This window comes from Gavia stellata, chromosome 6, assembly GCF_030936135.1.
Source record: "Gavia stellata isolate bGavSte3 chromosome 6, bGavSte3.hap2, whole genome shotgun sequence".
Lineage (NCBI taxonomy): Eukaryota > Metazoa > Chordata > Aves > Gaviiformes > Gaviidae > Gavia > Gavia stellata.
Window position 1 is genome coordinate 39,439,876 of NC_082599.1, and position 23,646 is coordinate 39,463,521.

Sequence of the window (23,646 nt, forward strand, 5' to 3'; positions counted from 1 at the left end):
AGCTGCATTGTAGTGGGGAGAGGAAAAGAAAAGGGCTGTGCATCGGTGTGGCTTCTCTCCCGTAACCTAGTCTGACCTCCTTAACACTCCACCAGTGGATCTGCCTCTCCAGTCAGCCTGCTATGCTAATCCTAGAGCCTGAGGCTATCACGTTCCTTTTTTTAATTCTATTTTGACTTTTTTGAAAAGCTTACCCCTCCTTGTCTGTGTTGTAGGTTTGAACTCTGCTGGCCAGAATTTCATCAATTGACTTACAAGGGTTACAGCCATGTAATTGCAAGGAGAATTCTAGGCCAAGTCTTTTAAGATGGGCAGTTAGGTCCTTAAATAATAATTTTCTGAAGGCCTTTCTTGTCAACCCAGAAGCAATCTTCTGTACTAAAAACTACATCCACCATCGATAGAGTTTTCTAGCTGTAAGCACCATGACCTTTTCCTGGGAGTTTATTCTAGCCAGAATACTTTTAGTACTCCTAAGTATGATGATCCTTCAAATGATCAATTTTATGACCTCTGTGCCCAGCATACCATAACATAAAAGGCCCTCTTCTCTGTTCCCTTCTTTCACAGCCAGTGTTTTCCGTATGTCAGTGCAGCGGGGTGTTACCCAAAAGACGCGAGCAAGCGATGGCACTATTGCCGCTCCGCTGCAGATGGGCCCTGCGGGGATTTATTGCACCGAGAGGGTGAGCGGAGCCACCTATTGGCCACTACAGACATCTCCGTCAGCCCCGGCCGCCGGCGCTGCCCGCTGCAGAAAAGAGCTAGTGCCCCCCGTTTAGGTTGCTTTATAAGTCTTCCCATTTTGTGCTCTGAATCGCATCCTGCACAGGATGCCCGTGGCGTGAGCGTTAATGCTGATGAATAAGGCTCTTCCCAGCTCTCTACTAGTTCAGCCACTATCTCTTCTTCTCCATCTCTTGTGTGGTTTGTTTATTAATTTACAAGCACAGTTTCCTTTCAGGTTGGTTTACAGGGATAATGACTTTCCTTACATTTTTTACACCATTTATTCGGCATCAAATGCAGACTAGCATGACAAAATGAGATTTACTGCCATTGCCGTCTTCAGCCGAAGCAGAGTCTCATGAGAAACACCTGTTTTTAGGGAAAGTATTTTACTCCTGTATTTCCCTTTTCCAAGAAAACCTCTTAGGGCCAGGTTTGTGTGGTGCTGAATTGCTGAACTTTGTTGCTATGCTTTGAATCTAAGACTGATGCTAAACTATGATGTTCTGTTTAATGTATTGCAAGTGTTGAGCTTACAGGGGCTTACATGGCATGATTGATTCTTACCTTTAGAAACTGATACCTCTCCCTTGATCTCCAAGGCCCTTTATTTGTCAATGTTTTCCAGGCACGTGGCAAAGACCTTTTTTTTTTTCCTTCTGAATGAAGAGAAATGATTGGATTGAGAAAAAAGTTATTTACAGGCAATTCTTAAGTTATTTACAGGCAATTCTTTGCTTATGTTACCAATTTTAATTTATGACATAGGAATCCAGAACAGTGTCCTAGAATCCAAACCTGCATTTTAAAAAACTAGAAACATGAAGAGGGAGATCCACTGCTGGCAAAAAAAAAGGAGAGAGTCTCTTAACGGTGGTGGAGGTTTTTTAATGTTTGGGCACTGAGGTATTTAGGAAAGTGTTTTGTGTAGTTTTGAAACAGAAGAATTAGACACTTACCTGCTCATGGGTTTTCAGAATTCTGTCAACCAGCTTCAGGTGCTAAATACCCTCAGATATTCAGACTGTCAGTCCTTTGCAATATAGATAGCCATAGCTGCACCAAGGGTTGAAGGCACTTCTCTTTTTTCAGAACAGAGTTGCTACCAGGAAGAGTGGGAGTTGGGATTTTGTGTATATAATTCAAGAAAACACATAAAACATAGGAAAGGTTTTATGCCTTTATAGCCATAAAACACATTCCCTTACTAGACCTAGTAACTGTCAGATAATAATCTGATAGGCTGTATGTTGGGCGAAATTCTGTCATCACTTACATCCTCTGGTCATGGAGGACTAACAATAACTGAGTAATTTGGGCTGTTACAGGCAGGAAATTGAATTTTAATCAGTAGGGCAAGTTCTATGCTGAATGACAATCTAATACAACACCACTGATTTCAGTGCAACAAGTATCAAACTTGGCCCTGACTTTTTTAATTAAAAAGATGACAAAGACTGACTTATCTTGCAAGATAATAATCATTTTTAGAGGAAATACTTATTTTCACAGTATATGCTACTTTTGAAACATTTACTTCTGTCACAGTGCCAGACTGAATGCTGTTTCAGCACTAAGTTGGAGGAAGGCTATAGCTCCTCCTTTACGTACTCATGAGAGACACACATCAATATCTATAACATGCAGGATAGAAGAGATGGTAGAAATAATATGTAGTCATTTTTATTTCCAGCATCTCCAAAACAAATACACTAGTAACCTTGTTCCCCCTATGCTTTCTCCATGAAGGCAGAAAAGCCAGACTGCAGTGAGCGCCTTCAGCTACAGAAGAGACTGGCCTGTAGAAATTTCCATTGGTTTATATCAAATGTGTACCCTGAACTCTCCCAATCTGAAGACACACCAAGATTCTCTGGCAAGGTGAGAGAAAGCACACTATAAAGAATGATTAGTGTTTTTGCATTGCTCAAAGACCCCAGTATCGTTTCCATGTACTAGGTACTCAGTGAGCATACAGTAAGAGGCTGTTCCTGCTTTGAAAAGTTTATTGTCCAAACAGACAATGCAACAATGATGGGAGGAGAAACAAAAGGACAGAGGAGACAAACAACTGGTCCAAATTCTCACATAAATGTTGAAAGCCAGCCAGGAGCGGAACGCAGATTGTCAGACTCGGTTCAGTGTCACAGCTCAGAGGATCCTAACCCTAGGTTCTTTAGGAGCCATTAGTCAAGGAAAAGAATTGTGTTGCCTCATGCAGATGGCAACCGCAACAGCAGCTGAGGTATCTGTGGTGACCCATATGCATGAAGAGAAAAAAGTATTTCTTCAGTCCTGCACTTCCCCCAAGGGCAGAGGTGGTAGCAATAGCGGTTCCTTGGCAGACTGTGTACAGGAGGTGATATTCTCAATATTTTTTTTTACACACATAAGTTGATAACTATCATGCATTAAAATATCCAGCCTTACTGGAAGAGATTTTCCCCTAACAAGGCAACAAGGTCCACTAATTAAGTCTCTGATACCTGCAGCCAGATTTTACTTTGTCCTTTTACTATTTTGTCTGTTCTTTATTATAAAAGTTTGCTTGAGAAGAGTGTAAGAACTGAGTGTGGATCACAGGAATTGTCACTTTTTTTCTTCTGGAATGTCTTGGGTTTTTGGGAATGTCTTGGGAATACAGTGTCCAGTTGAAGTGCAATTTTGCATTACCATAAAGGTTTTGACAGATTTAACTGTCATAATAGTTAAAACCAGAAGTGGGTATATCTCTAACTTAAACAAAAGTCACTGGGTAACACTGACCTTTGGTGAGACCCTGTCTTTTATATCAGATCAGTTTGCAAGATGAATATGCAAGATCTGGTCTGAAAGAAAAAAATATTGCCTGAGTTATAAGCAAAAACATATACCATAAAGGAATACAGTCACAAAAAAGTTAGCTGAAGGACATTTTTTTTGTATCTGATTGTGCTTTATTTCAGTATAAACCTTTACTTACAGCTTTACAATACTGGTGTTGGCTTCTGTGCAGATTACAGACCTGGAAGGGCCATTGCAGAAGGCTCTATCGAACTCTCCCTTTGCAGTGACAGTCTCACCCAGGTACTGGATACTTTAAGTATATAGGCACTGTATCAGATCTAGGGAACCATCCAGAAGACAGTCACTCCAACATGTAAATGGCTGGGTTGACATTAGTGGAAATACTGATGCGTTCAAAATTAGGCATGTGCTAAGGCAATGATGCCCACTGTTCTGAAGCTGAGTGTCATTTGAAAAATGGCAGTGTTCCATGTGTCACTGAGACCAGATCCCCACACTTTGCTCCAGCAGTCATCATTAAGTGCCTATTTGTTAGTATATTTAGTAGTGTCTGGAGAACAGGAAGCCTGTGAGTAAAAAACATGTAACAATTCTAGAATAATGGGGATGGGTCTCCCCATTAGTGCCTAAAACCACAGTTTAACGCCTGAACAGCAGTCAAAAAGACAGGAGGGAAATTCTTCTAGACTCCCAACCTGACGTTAGACTAGCAAGTTCATGCATTAAGAGAAGCCAAAACAATACAGACTGACTGCAGATACTTACTCTAAGTCCCAAGCAAGTTTTGCTGCTCACACTGAGCTCAGGGTGAGCTGCAGGCACATTTCTAACTGCAGTGTGTGCGGACACTGTCAGAAACATCCTTCTGTTCAAATATTTATTAAACTAGAAAAGTTTATTCTAGGATGTGTTTACTTTATACATAATTACTGTCCACAAAGCCTTTCCTGAGGTAAACAGTTATTCCAGAATTAGCTAGCAGGGGGATTGCTTTGCAGGGTCAAGGCTGTTGGGTCTCCGTTGCATCTTAACAAACATGTATAGGAAATTATTTTGTGAATTAGCACTTAAAAATGAACTGGGATGTCCTTCCATAGTTGTTCAAACAAATCCTCCCTTTTCCAGCACTTTGAATATAACAGCATGAAGGAAATCCGGCTTGGTTCTGCTCCGCTCTTTTGCTTTGATGTCAGACACGGGAAGGTTATCCCTCAAAACTGTACAAAGGAGACAGACAACAGCCACCAGCGCTGGGATGTCCAGGAGGTCAGTAGTGACTCTGCCGTGAGGGGAGGGCAGCTAACGGTGACTGTGGGATCACTGGGTGATTGACAGGATTCGTGTGTGGGGAAGGGTTGAGGTATTTGAAGGCCAAGTTTCACTTCTGTACCATTTTCACCCAGGAAATTTAGTATGCCTCTTGCCCATTTACACTGTCTATGTGAAATAAATTTGGTTTAAAAATACAAATTACAGGAATCCTACCTAAATTCTTATGTCCTGGTTTTAACCATTCGTCTTACTGGCCTTACAGGAGTAGAATCAGAATCAGTGATTGTGAAAAATCAGAGCAGGGCAAATCCTTGCCCACTTCTTTTGGATAGAGGAAGGGTTTGGGAATCCTGAACCCTTCCAAATGAGAGCTGTTTGGGAGTAGGGGGAACTTTAAAATTCCCCCTACATTGTAAGAGAAGAGCAAACTTCCTATTAGAGGAATTTGTTATTATTCAGTGGACTTCATGCAGCAGAGCAGGAACTCCTCCACAAGACTGAAAAATGTCATGCTCTAGGACAGCCTGGGAAAATAGGAGTTACCGTAGTTGTAGGGATGATGCAATCCTCTGGTACAGTTCCTACTGTCATTTGTTTTGATTCCTAAGGGAAGCACTGGTCCTTTTGAAATTTTGTGGCCTGTAGTACTGAAGCTGATGCTGGTGACAACCTGTACCCATAGGAAACAAATAGTGGTGGAAAAGAGATTTAGTGAATTCTGCACCTACCACTCCTGTCAGCTTCGAAAGGAATTATGCATACTCACCATGCCCTGGGCTCAAAGCTAAACATAGTCATTATGTTTAGAGCAATTTTGAACAACCAGTCATTACTAGTGATCTATTGTATGTAAGAAGTTTCAGAAACATGGCCTAACTTTTACTGGAAATCCCTTCTTTTTAATTTGTTCTTTCCTTCCGTTCTTCTCTCATTTTATAGAATGGAATGATTGTCCATGTCCTTTCTGGCAAATGCATAGAGGCAATGAAGAGCGAAGATGCGAAGGACTTGGTTTTGTGTGTATGTAACAAGAATGCAAATCAAGTGTGGCAATTTGGACGTTCCCATGGCTACATCAGAGATGACTGACAGGTCTCTGTGGAGGTCAAGTCGCCAAAATTTAACATTGCTTCTGTTTGGGATTTAAGATACATTTCCTGCATGGACAAGAAAGATGTTTGTGTTTGCTGTAGCATGCAGGGAAGTTAGGAGGGTCTCTCATTTGAAAGCCTGGCTCACACAGTTGCTGCCAGTTCCTGGTTTATTCAGCTCTAGCTAAAATTTCTATTTATCCTGTGAAGCAGGGAATAAAGATACTGTGAGCATGAATAGATTGTCAACTCTGCTATCCAGAAGACAGTTGAGTTTGCCCTTTGAAGGCAACAGGGAAAATTGGCTGCCAGACAGCTTGTCTTTAGCATATTCTGTGACTTCTGAGGATACAGGAAAATGAATGTTTGTGAAACTTCTGAAACTGTAAGAGGAAGCCAGCCAAACCAGGATAAGAGTTTAGCCTTGTTTTACAGTGCACTCGACTCTTATAAAACAAAGTAGGTTTTGTATGCATAAAAGTAGTAGATGTTTTCACATGTAATAGCTAAAAGTTTGTTTTCCAACTCGCCTGAGCCAAATTTTTACCCTCTATGAGATTGCACAGAGCATAAATTAGCACTTAATTACACGCTAACTGCTCTAATTGACGTGGAATACTAACAGTCCTCAGCGTTTGGCACACCCTTAAACCCTTAGTCCACAATCTAATTTGGATGGGAGAATAAGACTGAAATATTAACAACTTTTTTTTTTGTTTTAATGAAATTTAAGAACAACTTTTCAGGAGACTTTTGTGGAATATGAGAGAAGGTTGAAATGGATTAGAAAGAAGGGTAACAACTTCCCTGCTTATTTTGAAATGGAAAGTATCGGTGGCATCCATTTGCTCTTATAAAGCTATGGGATGAGCTTATTATTATTCCAGCAACAAAACTGCTGGCTGAAAACAGCAAATGAAGGGAAACAGCAGGTTTCAACAGTGGCTACCTAGGAAGGCAATACTGATGCCTACTTCCACTTGCTTGCAGCCTGAGTTAAGTCTTTTCACACTGTCAGTTTTAGCTAAGAAGATCTTTTAGATTCTTGCTGTCGTGGGTCTCCAAGCAGATCCTCAAAGGACAGTAGCGTACAAAATTTTCTAAACAAGCTGCTTCTGCAGAGCCTGCATCCCTACTGACCTCCTGTCTTTCAAAGAAGTGAATGAGAGTTGATGTTAGGTAATGAGAATGGTCTCATATAGTATGCACTAACAAAGCAAACTTCTGTCAGTATTTTGTTAGCGCACATTCGATTTTGGAGTTAAAACCAATAATGATGACACTTTCCAAGAGCCTGCTAAGACAGAAGAACAAAGATTTGGGAGTCTTCCCACATCAGCACCACACCTGATTTATAGTATAAATCAGTCATAACCATATGTATTTATTAAAGGGGAAGGGCATCATTAATGAAACTTAATTTGTTTTTGAGATTTTTTTCAATAGACAGAATTTTTTTTTTTTTAAATGTTGTTTGAACACATTGTTTGAACTTTAGAGAAAGGAAGGAATAACAGAATATTCTGCTCAGAGCTTTCCAGTCACCTGCTCTTGGTAAATCATAATAAATTGGTTTCAAGCATATAAAATCGGTTACAACAGAAGACATGAACAGCATTCTGTGTTGTGTTGTCCAAAACACTTCCCAGTGGGGTCTCTGTTTGCTTTGCGTGCTACAGATTCCACACCATGTTCAGGCATCACTCCAATCACCCTAATTACCACTTACTCTTTGATAGCATCAGAATCTAATACCATTTGCTGCTGTGTCATTTAAAATTTCCTGTGACATTCTTGAAAATGCTTCAACTTTCAGCTGAAAGGATGGTAGCAACTTCTTCCAGAACACCAAGTGATCCCTGATCATTGCCCAAATCTAGGGTGAGAAAAGAGAATTTCTAAAATTGCATAAAAGCTGAGTGAAATGCTGTTTTAATGACATGTGTTTCCTTTATTTTAAATTATAAGTATGCCATATTTTTAAATTATGTGTTATTTATTATATTTTAGACTCTACACTGGGAATATCATTCCTTCAGCATTTAGCTTAATGTTAAAAAAATGTGTATACAAATATGATAATTGATCACAAGTGGGATTTATCACAAAGAAGAATGAAAATATTTTCGGTTTAGAGAGCAAATGTTTGGAATTAAACTTAAGAGATATGGACATCCTCATCTTATACTGCTTTTTAACATAATGATAAAAACCTAGAAAATAAGGTTTGCTGCAGATATATGTACAATAGAAAACTATGTTATGTAATACCTCTTCCAATAACAAAATTTAAATATATGGTTCAGTACCATATAAAATAATTGTTATTATACTTGTTGCTTTTAGTAACAGGCCAGAATGGAGCTGCAGTTTGGTCTAGGAAGTCTGTGTACAGGGACAGCCCGGGGACACAGATTGTGAGCCATGCCATGGAGCACATTCCCCTCTAATATAAACATAACTTGTTATTACACAAAAAAACAAAGGGAAAACATCTATCCCATCTATCCCGTTTTTCCTAGTTTCCTTCCTGTATGCCTTTTAAATATATTGGTTGGTTGTACCAATGCTGTTTCCCCATCGTGGCCATTTACACTTCGCCCCTGTGGTCCATCAACTATACCTTTCTCCTCATGTAGGTTGTACAGGGGGCTCAACAAAGGGTCTCTGCTAAAGGTGCTAGTGTGTTTTCCTCATTCTTGCCCATCTTTCAGACAACGCAGGCAGACAGCGATGCTTTGAGCATCACAAAACATGGAATTACTTTTAGCTCTGTCTTTAGACAGGGACAGCATTTCAGGTTTGCTAATTCCCATTGACAGGAGAGAAACGTAAGAACAAAATGTTTCAGGCAAGAACAGAGTAGCAGTTTTAACTCTGAAGGCCTCCAAAGTAGAGCCTCAGGCAAGAGCAAAGGAATTCCAGCATAACACGAGTAAACATCTTATTATCTAACTCCACCTGTTTCTTTGAATTTGGCAACCCAGTTCATTATGAATGCTTTGAGCCAAACCCACCCATGAAGCTGAGCTAAAAGGACAGATTCAAGAACAGGTCACCTTTCAGTTGACAACGCTTACTAAATAGTCGTGTTTATTCCTCTTCCAGCTAACTGGAAATGGAAGAACGTAAAGGCTTGAAGAATTATTCAACATACTGGTAAACCTAGACGCAGTCGATGCAGTCGGTATTGGCCGTAGTTCGGGGTTTGTCCTGTTAGGTGAGGTGTCATCACTAACCCAGAGAAACAGAATGGCAGCATTTTTCTCTGTGAGATAACCTGAAGTTTGAACAGGGGGAAGGTTAGAGCAACCTTTACACTACATCCTGTAGAACAGAAATGTTCAGGGCATCTCTCAGTCCATGTGTAAGTGCCTCCAGGTCCTCCCTTAGAGACGCTGTCTGAGCTGTAATACTGTCTGCTTACTAAAATGCAATAGCTTTTATTACAGATTTCCCCAGGAAGGAATGGGGCTATGCTGAGGCAACCAAGACAAGAACAGTAACAGCCTTGATTTTCATAACAGCTGGAAGATGACATGTGAGTGAGAGCTTTCAGATCTGCCTTTATATTTCATTTTATCTCAAGCAGTTTGATTCAAATTACAAACGTATTGGAAGAGAGTAAAAAATCAGTGTTCTGCAAATATTGGTAACTTCTTGGCTCATGTTTTTAAGCTATACCAACTGCACGCTTCTGCCCTGAATAAAGTATGTCAGTGCACAGTGAAATGTTGTATTTTTATTCCTCTTCATTGTGATATGATTGGCTAATACCTCTTTTTCGTCATGCTGCGGAACAGCTCGTCTGTAGATAACCCCATCAAAAGCCTCCAGTGGCAATGCCTTTATTTAGCTGTCACCTAACAATCTTACAGAAATATACAGGAGGACTCTGCCACCACTAACATCTTAGAGGGGGGTTGATTTATAGTCCTTTGCCATAATTTTTATCGGTTTCAGTAGAAAGGTCTGAATAGGGACTGCAGAAGTAGAGTCCCTGGAAAGCATGATCTTTGGCACACCCTTCAGACAGCTCACAGCTGTTTCTTCACCAGATGGCTTGGAACGATGTACTAGAAAAACAACCTGGCTACATGACTTGGGATAGCAGGTGTAGCACTTTTGATGTCTTTCTAGCTGCAAATGGTGGTATTTTGTACAACAGCTATCCCACTTGGGGATTATTTTGCATTAGACACATGGGGTGGGATTCACCTGTTAACTGCAGCCACATAAACAGTAGTCACAGTTGAGCTAATTGTCTTGGCTTCTTCTGTTGGTCAGCAGAGAATGCTTCCAGAGGTAACGTCTTTCTTTTCAAAGACAAGTATTTAAACAAGATGGGTGAATCACTATCTAGAAGTGCTTTCTTTCTCTACTGATTAAAGAGGGAATCTTAATGATTAATTTAGATGGCATGTGTAGCTTTTAAACTGGAGTTAGGTGGAAGGAACATAATCTGAAGTGTACCCAGGCTAAAATCCCTTCCAGGAGCCCAACCCCAGTGCCTAGCTCTTCCAATTCCACCCAGATCTGGCTTTAGGCATAGAGATGACAGCCAAGAACAAACTCCCTTGCTACCATCTGCAGTTTCCTCAAATAAGCTTACATCCAACAGTACTTTTTTTTTTTTCCCCAGATAGCTTCTTTGTTCACAAACTGAGAGATCCCACTGTGTAGGATGCTGTGTTACAGCATGATCCGGTCCCAAGAGAATAAGAACTTAAATTTTCACAAAAGTCTCTAGTATTTTGAAGATGTTAACTCTAACATTAATGATAAATCTTCTTTATCTTTCTGCTGAGTAGGCTAGAAATTTACGGCAGAATTTTTTTGATACAGAACAAATACAGGTGTCAGGATTGCTAGCAAGGTTCTTCTTTCTAGCTTGAACCTAAGTTACATACAGACCAGACTAAAGGCTGAATACATTATTCAGTTTCTAAGTAGCTACACAATGACCTTTGTTAAAGTCCATGACCTTTGGTAATAATATCATGTTTATTTACACTAATGGTAATTTTGCGTTACAAATTGAGAAGATGGTAAAAATAATTCATTTTTTAAAATATGGATTATATAAAATACTAAAAATATTTTCATAATCTAAACTATTTTGTGCAATTATTCAAAAGATTGCTACCACAAATCTCCATTCCTTGTCATATATTTATTAGTCTCTCAGTCTTACAGGCGGATAAAAAATAATCTAATAATGTCACTTACATTCTTATAGGCATAAATGAGCTTTAAAGGATTACATCCTTTGGTATTATGTTTTTCCCAGTATTTTTTCTTAATTTCTTAACTTAATATCCTATTAGGTGAAAACTGGTTTTTTTACAGTCTCTTTTTCATCATTTAATGTGACATTTACATGAAGAATTTGATTACAGATATGAAAGAAAATCAACTGGTACTTCAATGCATCAGTAGTTCATCTCTAAAGATTGTGAACATCAGATATTTATATCTGAGTACAGGCCATTGGGAGGCTGCTTCAAATGCAGTGTATTCTGTCAATCACTCTTTATACATATGGTTTGGGATTGCTGAACAAACTAAAAGTGGTAAAAAGCTGTAAGCAAAAGCCAAAGCAAAATCTTTAATGCGAAACAGTCCTATGGAGAAGATCGCTCATTGCATTAGCATCTTCCTCTTTTTTCTGTCCCTTTTGTTAGCACACACTGCCTGCTTTTCCCGCTTAGAAATCAAGAGCCAAGCAGTGAACAAAGGAACAGTTTCATAATCAGAGTATTTCAAGTGAGCAGATGCATAAAACTCATCACATCAATTAAAAATAAGCCTTGCAGTAAGATTCTCATTGGCCAAGCTGTCTATCTAAAACACTGGCTTTTTGTCTTCTTATCTAATCTGTGTATGTGTCATACCCATCGAAAACTCATCATCTGTGGTGCCAAGAGCTGTTTTAACTTACCAATCAGTCAACAAATCACATCACCTGGAAGACTGGTTAGTCTGACTGAGCAACAAATGCTTCCTGAGTTCATGCAGTTCAGCTGATGGATCACCAGCTGCTGTAGCAAGCTCCCAGACGGTGGCAAGAGCCACTTCTTCAGGGCAGTTTGCCGTTGATTCCTTTATTTGCAGAAGCAAAGGAAACATTAATTTCCTAGTGTAACAAACCGTGGTCAGTCTGTGGTGTCTGCGTAGATACGCACACGTACAACCTCAGGAACAGAGCCTGGGGCTGATGCTGAAGAAATAACTCTTAGTTTTACATAAACAACGAGTGGTTTCAGCTCCAGTTCCCGCTGTTGGAACAACCTCCTGCGTGCAGCCCATGACAGCACTCTTAACATTCTTAGTGCCAAGAACAACTCTTAAATCTGTGATGACAGGGAAGGGTGAAACAAAATATGATACTGAAAAATAACTTGATAAGCAACGTAAGTACAATGAGACCATAATTTGCTAATTACAAGAAACAGTCCGTCTTTTCTGAAAAATATAGTCTTTTGTACATTTTAATTCAACATTAGACATTGTAACATGATGCTCAGGCTTGGCAGAGAGTGGTAATTCCATTTTACAGAATTTCCATGGTTTCTGAGTTTGGTTTGGTTTCAGTGCGGAACAAGACCCAGCATTTCCTTTACTCTCTGAAACAGAGCTGTGATTCTCACTGGAGGCACAACAAGAGAGGTCCCCAGACCAGGCTGCCGATGGCAAGGTGCCGGGTTCTACTTCCTTGACACCCCATCATAAGAAAGAACGTTTTCCTCTGGGATGTCTTGCTTTCAACAAGCTGGCAAATTTTGACAAAAAATTGTTTTGCCGAAATTTTCTTTGCCAGGTTTAGTGAAAGTTAACATGCTAGCAAACACTACAGACTCAGCAAAATGAGGAAAATCAATATTCAATTTTTAACAGAGAGAAAGCATAGAGAAAAGTGGCAAATGGGAAAGCTGAATTTAATGTCAATTCCCACATCCATCCATCCATCCATTTCTTTTTACAGCACTGGAGCGCCATAGAACAACCCAACAGGGCTACAGCAATAACAGCAGCCTCGGGTTTATGTTGCAAGTACTGAATCCTAATAGCATGCCTGGCAGGGAAAGCTTTTCTCTACATTTTCATGCATTCGGGCCATTTGCTCTGTCTTTGCTCTCCTCAGCACCTGGGGTGATTTTCATCTCTCCCTACCTGCAAAAGCAAGTTCTGGAGGGGAAAGGACAAAGCAGGAGGCTGGGGATTTAAGGACCCAGAATCAAGTCCTCGAAGCTGTTTCAGCTGGTGGTAGCTGCCCTGCTGTTTAATATCTTGGCATTTCCCCCTAGCATTTCACTTGTCAGGTAGATCGGAGCAGCCTCAGAGCCTTCCTCTGCAGCTCAACCCTCCCTGCTCTCACTTGGGTGGCATGACAAATTACCTGAGCATCGCCCAAGTATAAGAAAAGCCTACCTCCCACTCCTCTGGGATGTGGCAGGAAGGCATGAAAATCACTCTGGATCAGAGGCAAGGCTAATCTCTTGTGTCCAACAGTCAGATGCTGTAGCTCCAAGTCTGCCTAGTGCTAACCCGTGCTGTCAGCTGACCCACTGGGGGTTTCGGTGACCTGACACTCAGGTCCACCTTCTGAGAATGCTCTAGTGTCAAATATACGGGTACATTGTGCCTCCTTTCCTTATTATTTTTTGTGCCTCCTTTCCTTATTATTTTTAGGACCTCTAGTGGAAGAAAAAAGTGTTTGTAGTGTAGATCATCTTGGAAACCTCTTAACATGAAAGCAAGACATGAAATACCAGTATGGCCATGAACTCCAGCCAGTAAGGAATGAATGTCAAAATGCCATTTCTTTGATTAACATTCTGGATTTTCTCCAGGAAGAGTTATCTCATCTTCTTCCTTCTTATACAGAATACTGCAAAAGAATATACTGAAATGGACCTCTCCATTTGTGGAGGGAAGTATGCTTTTGTGCTAACCAAGGAAAATTATGGTACACCGATTTAAAAAACAGCTATCCTTTCTCCCCTCCGGCACCCCAAAAAACATCCTACTATTCTTCTGAGCACAGGTTGTCCAAATCCAGGGCTGCTACTGTATAACTCAATGAAAGACTAAAGTCTGCCAGGAAAATATCCAAGACATAAAATACATTTATAGCTACCGGTGATTATTATTTTATCCCTGTCAGTAATCTTTTGAGCAAACAGCTATCCTCAAGTATTGATATTTCCTTATGGGGTTTCAAGGTGACTCTGTAGATGACAGATTTAACCCCTAATTTTCTGTTTCTCAATAGGAATACTCTTGGCATGATGAACATTGGAAATGTACAGCAAGCCGTGAAACTCTGTCTGTCCAGCTAACCCTCATTTTGACCCTTGACAACAAAAAACTGTTGTTTTTTGTCTGCAGCCCTTAGCCAGATCATTCCAGCTGTGCTGGTACCATTAAAACACCCCACCCTGTGTGGATCTAGTTCTGCCAGGCCAGCCATTTCCCCCTCTGGACTGAGGAGACTATTAAGCTGCAAAAAGGGCAAGAGCAATTTATACCTGCTCCTATACTAGGTCTCATCAGTGCAATTATATTATTAAAAATGTCTAAAACTCACCTGCAAAATAAATAGTAAAATTAATAAAATCCCTAGATGTGGACAAAGTCTACATCCAGCAAGAACATAGGCAAGCCATATCATTTTTTCTTGCTTTTGGCAGTAGAAAGACAATCCTAATGGAGAACACAGGAGAGCAAATAACAGCAGGAGAAGTGGCAGGACGGAGGAGGTTATTTCTCACACTGTGAGAATGTGCAGGTGGTCATTTGTTCTACTGAGAGTAAGATTTCTCTTTTCTGGCTGGACATGTCAGAAATATGCACAAATCTGTACTTGACGTTTCCTCCCTGCCCTATTTGAGGAGCTTGTCTTGCTTAGCTTTCTGGTTGCTTTCTGCAGGACTGGCTATAATGAAAAAAAAAGATGGAATTTCCACCAACAAAATAACTATATTGTGAACTATGGACAGTCTTGGAATTGTCATTTCTTGGCAGTCATGAGCGATGAATTACATACAATATGCTACATCTGGGGGAAAATACTGGAAAGAGTCTGCATGGTAAAGATCTGGATAGTGCAAGAATAAGCAAAAGTAAACAGTATTTCACATTGATAAAACACACTTGACGGGTTTAAAATATGACAGTCAACTAAGTAAGAAAGTAGAATATTAAAACTGAGTAGTTTCAGATTTTCTGAAAAGGATGTTTCTTAACAGTCATTGTGCCTCCAGGCATGGATGTAGCTCTTCAAATCTCACTAAGGCATTCTGCTCCTCAGTTGGTGTTGCACAACCGGTCAGGAGCACCAAGAGTGTGTGGAACACAGTAGGGGTGTGTTCGGGTGCATCCGATAGTGGGGCCAACAGCCTGACCTCATGAAGCAAGCTGTGGCGATTGAGGCTGATTCTATTCAGATACCTTACATCTGGAGGGTATTGTAATAGAGATTGCACAGCTGTCGAACAAAATAAGTGAATAGAAAGAATCCAGCAGTAATGTACAAAGAAGAGAAATCACTCATTACTCACTGAGTAAAGTCCCCTGAAAAATTAAGTTTTGGGGGAATCAAAACTACTCACAGATTGATGTCAAGTGCCAGCCTGAATGGAGGGGTTGTGATATTTTAAATTGACTTCTTCAGAATGAAATGAATTACTTTCATAAATGCTGAAATGTTTCAATTAACACTTTGGACCAAACTGATTTTTATGTATTTAAAATTGCTCCACCTCACTCCTCCCTGTTTTTCAGTTCAGCAAGAGATAAAGAAAAAACAAAACGGGAGCTGGAGCTAATCAAGAGCAGTCACAGCATGTGCCCTGTGGCACTTCAAATACAGCACTGGTCAGGACAGCGTCATGATCTTAGAAATCAGGGGTTTGTCTGTGATTGCCTCAGACATGAATGACACCAAAGAGCACTTGCCCAATCTGATCTTTTGGCTGACACAGTGAAGCAGCAATTGAGTCTGAAATATTTGAGAGATAGTCATGAAGAGCAGAAAACCCAGAAATTTATTATTTACTGCACATTCCTTTATTCTCTGTTCATGAGTAATTAATTTAAATTCTGCCCTTCTGTGGGTTGAAGTGGATCTGAAGTAACATCCCTGAAGCAGCCTGAGTTACTCCAGATTTATGTGGTTGCGCTGGATGGCAGGATCTGCCTCGGAGCATTTTGTACTAGCTGTGTCTCACAGGGCTCTCTGTGCCTAGGGCTCAGAGTATCCCCAGCCAGTTTAATCTTCACAAGCTGCCCTTGCAAGGCAACCTGCAAATGTGTTTACAGATCTAGCATGATAATTTCTTATTCCTCAGGTTGATTAACCTGTCAGAAATTAATCTCTTTCTTCAGACCTCTATTTTTGCAGGTGTTCCTGGTATAAACGCCTCAACCATACAAAAACGAACTAGACAAAATGTGCAGACGCTTTATTTGGCATGGAAAGAAACCAAGGACACGGCCCTGCTACAGTTGCAAAAATAAAAAGAGTATAGGGAACTTGGCCTTCCTCAATGGAAACTCGACATTTGGGTGGCCTCGCTGCAGTCTGTGTGGGGCTGGCAGTCATTGTCTCTGAATGAAGACGCTGGCTTAACCTGGATCGCTATCAAATCCTCCCTCCGTGAGACCGTGCATTTGGCAGAGGTACTGACAGAAATTCTCTGGCTGAGAAGGCGCAATCAAATCCTGTTAGGCGTAGTATCTTGAGAAGGGGTCTATTAGTTTAAAACACTGAGAAAGTTTGACTGCGGTTGTTTGGCGTTTTCTCCAGTTGCTGATTTATTTGAATTCTCCCTCAGTTATGAAAATCCCAGATGTGAAAAAACTATCAAGGGAAAAAAAACAGGATTTGCAAGGATCAGAGTGTTTTGTAGGGACCAGATTAAATTCTTCCAGTGTGTATCTTCTATACATCATCACTCACTTGCTGTATGCCCAGGAGATAACCATGCAGCCCTAACTGCTAGGTTACTTGCTAGGTTTACCAAGCAAGAAACAAATTCTAAGATTGGTGCCTGGAACAAACAGCTGGGGCAGGGAAAAAATCCTCCCTCTCATAAGCAGGAGGAGGTGGGCCCTGTATCACTGCATCCCCCCAAACTGCGCTGCTACCATGTGCTCTCAGCATGCATATAGAGGAAATCCACACAGGAAAGGCTTAGGTATCAGCACTCTCTCCCGCTTCCACAACAAAATCACATCTCTAGATCGCTAAGCAGCTTGCAGTGGAGGTGGAGGGGCTACAGAAACATACTTTGATGCCCAAGGCAGGATGCCAGCTTGGTGTGACATCACCTGCTCCCCGTTGGGCCCTATGTCAAAGGATATTAAAAACACAGTCTTGGTTCCAGTTAACAGCAGTGCTTGAACTTTGTGAACCATTCCCGGCAGGGAGCTTGCAATGTCCTTTTCACAGTCCTACAAGGGGTTGCATTTGCCCGTCAGTGTCCCACTGTGCACCATCCCAGGGTTTGGGAATTTTGCTCTTTGTCTCAACTGGAAACGGATTAAGTTCCTGACTCCACAGCTTGTACTTGCCACAGGAAAGCTCCTAGGCTCTGACCCCAAGCTGTTTGCAAAGCTTGTCAAAAACCATTTGTGTATGGAGATCCCAGCAGTGAATATCACAGTTAAGGCTAAAAGGCAATTCTATGCTAAGCTCATTCTAGGTCACTAACTTCCTAAGGGTATTCTTCCAAGAAATAGCTTTATCTTGAGTAGTTCTGAAAGAGGAGAGAGTCTGTGAGTTACAATTAACCCCTTCTTCAAAAGGAAAAGCAAGAATTGTTCACTATCTCACTCATCACTCATGATTTATTAAGGAGAAGACTTTTTTTTTTCCAGGCCAGTATTAGAAAATAAAGTTACAAGGAAATAGTAGATTTGAATGAAAAAAAAAAAAAAAATTCTTCGCCCTTTCAAAAAGGGCACTATTTTATATGTGCATCTTGGGCAGTATCCATGCTCCTTTTAGAAAAGTAAGTACACTGTATTCAAATTTAAAAGAAATCTCAGATTGAAACACACCACTAACTCTAGTCAAAGGCTTCACTGCCTGGAAAACTCAGATAGCCATCAGGAAAGCCACTGTAGCAAAGACAAAGAAATACAAGAGGCACACAGACATGCCTTTGAAGAAAGAGATGAAGCCATGTAAGAAGTGCAATATGGCTAATTAAAAAGTACATGGAAGGGAAGTAACAAATTACAAAACTAAACAAATAAAGCCAGCTAAATGATTGGAGGAGAGGAGCATTAACCAGTCTGGGACAGTCCTACCAGAATGCATGGAGACTGGCACACCTTCATCAGCTGCCATTAGAAGGTTGTGGTAGAACAGCTACTGGGAGGGACTAGCAGAAAGACCACCTCAGCTGATGATACCTGACTCAGATCACCTTGTCTTCTAGAAGACACCTAGGCCATGAGCAAGAGTAAGAAGGAGACAGACATGGTTACCCTGAGGCTTAGATTGTAAAAGGTTTTTGCCTTGATTAAATGTTAGTTCCAAGATAATGTCAGCCTAGTGCTCAGCAAGTGTCAAAAAAGCACATCGAATGTTAAGAATTTTTGGAAAGTAAGAGAGCAGAATAGAGAACAAATATCATTACGCCAATGTATGCATGATGCACCTGTGTCTGTAACTGTGCACAGTTCTTGTCTCCTTTCCTCTCCGAAATGGTGCAGGAGAGCTGGCCAAGGTTCAGAGAAGGGCACAGAGACAACCACAGGTATGGAGCAGCTCCTGTGTGGAGAGCGGCTGACTAGACAAGGACTTTACAGGCTGGAAGAAGAAATAACTGGGGAGAGATAAGAAAAAAATCTTTACAGTCATCAGTAGGACAGAGAGGAGATAGCAAAAAACTCTCTCTTCCTATTCAGAAAGTGTCTTCAAATGAACTAGAGAGCAATGGGTTCAAAACAAACAAAAAGAATTGTCTTTCTTCACAAAGTGTCCTTAAATTGTGTAATTCTTTTCCATGGGATGCAGTGGGTTTTAAGTTGTGACATGGATTCAGAAAGTGATTAGACAATTTAATGGAAAAATATACTCATTTATGCTATTGAACACAAATAGATCAGCCTCAAGAAGTCTATGACTTAGAAATTGTGCAGTAGGGTGTTCTGGGGAAGTATCCCCAGATGCTTGACCGGGTCATTATTAGACTTTTCATTAGCTGCAGGGCAGTGCTGGGGATGGGATGCTGGGCTAAGCAGACCCTCGGTCTAACCTGGGACAGCCAGTTCTGCTCTGATGCACCTACCTGTTTTGCTGCCACAGTTCATCTCAGCTTCTAGGAGAGAAGCTTTTTTTACTGGCTCTGAAATGGCACTCTGACAGGTGGTTTGTCTCTATCTCTGTCTCTAGACTGTTTTCGTATCTAAATTCAAAGTCGCGTTGTCCTTAGCAAGCTAAGGATGTACACCAGAATCCACCAATGTCGTAACACCTGTGCAGGGCACTGGGGGTCACAGAAGCCTCTGCATAATATAAAAAGTAAAATTTATTCTACCACAATGAGAGAAAAGGTAGGATAATGTAGGGTTCATAAGTAGATAAAATTATCTACTTTTTTCTGTATTTCAATGGAATGTTAATCATAAAATCTGTCACAAGCTACAAAATCAGTTCTAACCTCTGTTATGGAGCAATACAAAATTAGAAATTTATGGTGCAGTACACCTAACTCAGTTGGAGCTCACCAGTCTCACTATTGAATGAAAGATAAAATAAATACCAGAAGATGTTTGCATTGGCTTTGCATAGGTGCACAATTTCCACAGAAAGAAGCAGCAACAGGCCTATGACCAGAAATGAGAACTGTTAAGCGGTATCTATTTCAATACATTAAAAAAAAACAAAAACAAAAAACCTTCCTTGAAAAAATTTTTTTTTTTCCTAGCGAGTGTGGAATAGTTATTCTTCCTAAGATTATGTCAGAAACTTGTATTTTCTGTAAAAACTGTAGGTCTACACACAAAAGATCATGCTCAGAAATGTTGCAGCTATTTAGTGTTCTGATGGACTGGAATTCTTATTCGAAATAAGGAACATGTCAGAAAATTGTTTTCTGCCTTTTCCAGAAGGATTACAACTGAGACCGAAGTAAACACGTTTGCCATAGAGCAGAAAGCCTGAAGAGGGCACTGAAGGAGGGACTTATGGGTTGGTGTATTGCCAGCTCTCGTTGATTTTACCCTGAGTCTTGCGATAGTTGGATCTTTCCCTAAAGCAACAGCTTCAGCATTCAAACAGCATGATAAGGGTCTTAGCTTTGACTTAAAAATAAAAAATTACCACCACACAACAAAAAAGAAAATCTTGGTAGCAAAATGAAAATAGGATCTCTAAAAGCTTCAGTATGAGAGAATAAATTTTAAATACTTTTTTAATAGTACAATTTTAAGACAATCTTAGGATCTTCAGGGGCCCAACTCATAAATTTTGAAAGCTTGGTTAAAGCAACACCAATGAGCTGACTGAAAATCTGTCAGGGAAGTGACTCTGAGAAGAAAATGGGACACTAAAAGTTACACTGTATTAACCACACAACAACTGAAAATGTGGAAAAGAGTAAAAAGAAAAGATGCTTAGTTAACAATATATATATATATATGGGGCAAATATTCATGAATTAATTACTACTCCATGAGTGCAAATTAAATTACTTTTCCACTAGAAGGAAGAGAGCAGGCATAAGATCATAATACTCATGAGTTAGTCTAGTTGCTTTCTTTGGAAAAGTTTCACAATGACCTGTGATTTGGGGGTCCTAAAAGTTTCCTTCTCAATTACACAGCTGCCAACACCAATACCACACATATTTTGAATTATTCTCTTAGATCATAATATACCAGCAGAGCTCCTCCCTTCTCTATGCAGAGGAAAGAAAAAGAACCCCAAGAAGGAGGGTGGACATTGAAAGCAAAGAACGAGGGCTCACAGGGCTATTCCGGCCTCAGAGCATATTGGTGGATGCTGTGATCAAGACTTTGGCTCAAAAAAAAAAAAAAATCCACAGAGGCAGAGCTCTAAAGAACTCGCTGAGACCCCCACTTTCTGCTTGATCTGGTTAAAGGGCTAGATTTGCGTGTTGCAACATGTAACCTAACACAGAAAATATCAATTTGTTGTTCAGTTGGGTTAGAGAAGTAATTCTTACAGTGGCTACGGTGACTGCCTGCCCAGCTGGATGATGGCACTGCCGGATGGGGCAGCTCTGCTGCTGACTTTCGTGCACCGCCTAGCCTTCGGAGCGAGCTTCTCTTGGCTGGCTGTGCTCAGTGGCAGGGTAAACGGCACAGCAATGGTTTTCCACAACATGACGGGATGCTTGTGCTGGACCGGTGAGCTGCCAAGGATTTTGGAGAGGTGACCTGGTATGCAAACAGATCAAAACAGTGACTGCAAGGGGTGGGAAGGAGTGATGGCAGGTTGCTTAAGCTTTTGCCCTTTCGGTTAGTCCCTTTTGACCCACTTCCTCCCTAACAGCCAGTGACATTGTGACAGCTGTTTTCCAGCTTGGCACAGTTTCTGTCACTTGTTGCTTTGGTCACAAGGTTTGACCAGTTTCAAGGCTGATGAGCCCAGCATCTCCACAGTTACACAGGATTCTCTGGATCCTCCCTGTCCCCTCCATGCCATGGCTACTATGGAGAGACATTAAGAAATCAGCATATTAAGTTACCACGAATCAGAATCAAAGCTATGTCCTAACTAAAGCGCAAGCAATCCACAAGGAAGCGTGCTAGGAGAAAATCATGGCAAACATTCATTACTACGCTAAATATCTTGAGAAATCCTATTTGTAAAAACATTTCAAGAAGTTTTCAGCGTAACAAATACCTACCCCTACAGTTAGCCTGATCTGAACATTAAACTGGAATAGAGGAGAGATGGAAACGGGATGTGCGGAAACTGTTTTTCTCAGTGACAATACATTATTGTCAGCTCACTTCCTTAAACGAAATTTTGAAGATTTGAAATTAAACAATATCTGCTTCTTGGTAGATAGACTTGGTAATCTAGGTAATGATCTTTATTAAACTCATGTTCTGCAGAGGTCATTTTTTTTGACTGATGCTGAGAATCTAAATTAAAAATTGTGATGGAGGAAACAAATGCCAAGGTATTTACATAATGGTCCTTTATGACATTACGACTTCCCTGACATACAGACAAATGGCATAAGTGCAACGCTGAAATTGGTGGCCTAACGACCTCAGCTCTTGGAGGTCCAGGGTCTCTGTCATGGACTTCTGGAGCAACTGTTCAAAACTAATCACGTATGCCACTGATATACAGGCACAATGAGCCAAAAGTACATGACCTTCTCAGCAAGTTTCTTTGAAATGCAAACAAGAACCTGACTGCTCAGAGAAGCTGAGCCTCTTTAATGAAGATCAAATTATCTTCCATTTCTTCCCATAAAATTGTGGCAACAGAGCGTACTGCTTGTTTTCAGCATTATATGGGAGTTTAGTGGTGTTTAACAGCGTTAGCAATTTCAGAGCTTGAAAATCTGAAGTTGATGTTGTTCCACCCTCTCTAATCTCTAGCAAATATGACTTACTCCATTAGCATTCACATGCTGCTTTTTTCATCACATTGGACTCCTCTGCGCAGAGTCAAGGACCTAATCAAATACATAATCAATCAATCTGCTGGTCAGATACAAACAGCAAGCAAAAGACTTCTTTGTGTCCTACACAATTGCCTTTTTAGAAGACAAGTGAACCATTGATTTCTACGAATATGTAATACACAAGTAATGCGTAAGGGGCCTGCATGCTGCTCAAGACCCCGTGGCTCTGGTGCTGTGAAGAAACCTTGTGACTGCATTCCTGAAGAGGAACATTTCTGATGGGTTACTCAGATTGCCCTGACTGGTCTTTTGGAATTACACAATACAGAAGAATGTCAAAAAGCTGTCTGCAATCACTGGAGTCAAAAGCTTCTTACAAGTTAACAAAACACAGAAGTGGGCAGCTGTTTGGCTTTAGCATCACTGAGCTTTCATGAAGGATGAACTGTTGCTACAGAACTCCACTCCTCTCTGCAGAGCAGAAGAAGGGAAAGCAACAAACCAGCAATGGTTTTTAAGCACCTCTCTCTGATTGCCAAAAGGCAACAAGAGAGATACATGACATCCATCCTTGTTTTGTCTCCTTTTTTTGGGGACAGCAACTACTGTCTTGAGATCCTCAAGACATTGCAGTGAGACTGAATTGAAAACAATTTATGTGGGCAAATGTGGACACATCCTTTTCTAACAAAGTCAGCCACAACACTTTACTGTTGTTATGCTGTAAAAAAGCTCCAGAAAAGCAAACACAAGGCATATTTGATTAAAGCTTTGATATATACTATATAACCAAATAATTTTAACGTGTATAAATTGCATTATACAACTTGAATCCTATTCCTACTTGTTAAGAATATGCTTATTGTGAAACCTTAAGTACTGACAGTCCCAACTGATGTAATAAAGTAATTAATTTTGCTAAAATTACTGCTAAAAAAGCCATCACCTGGACTTTAGATGAGGGAACACTACAGAGAATCACTTCAAAGCTTGTATTAGCACATTCCAAGTACAATTCAACTGAGAAGCACTTTTTACAACCATGTAGGAATTCAACCATATGGAGTATAAATAATTTTCTACGCCAGTTTTGTAAGTCTTTATGACAGGGCCTTATTTTCATTATAAAATGAAATATGGTC

General features: G+C 40.4%; 1 protein-coding gene across 3 annotated transcripts in view; it reads left to right on the forward strand.

The window, feature by feature from the left end:
• Positions 1-9,605, forward strand: part of GALNT15 (polypeptide N-acetylgalactosaminyltransferase 15) — a 28,905-nt gene extending 19,300 nt beyond the window's left edge. For 2 of the 3 annotated variants that reach the window (XM_059818854.1, XM_059818855.1), the window contains 4 exons: positions 2,479-2,610; positions 3,694-3,795; positions 4,642-4,782; positions 5,728-9,605. In XM_059818854.1, coding sequence (XP_059674837.1) covers positions 2,479-2,610; positions 3,694-3,795; positions 4,642-4,782; positions 5,728-5,877 — 525 coding nt within the window. In that variant the 3' untranslated portion in view covers positions 5,878-9,605. Of the gene's footprint in view, positions 1-2,478; positions 2,611-3,693; positions 3,796-4,226; positions 4,230-4,641; positions 4,783-5,727 lie in introns of all 3 variants that reach the window. The other variant, XM_059818856.1, reaches the window with a different exon arrangement.
• The last annotated feature ends 14,041 nt before the right edge of the window (positions 9,606-23,646 follow it).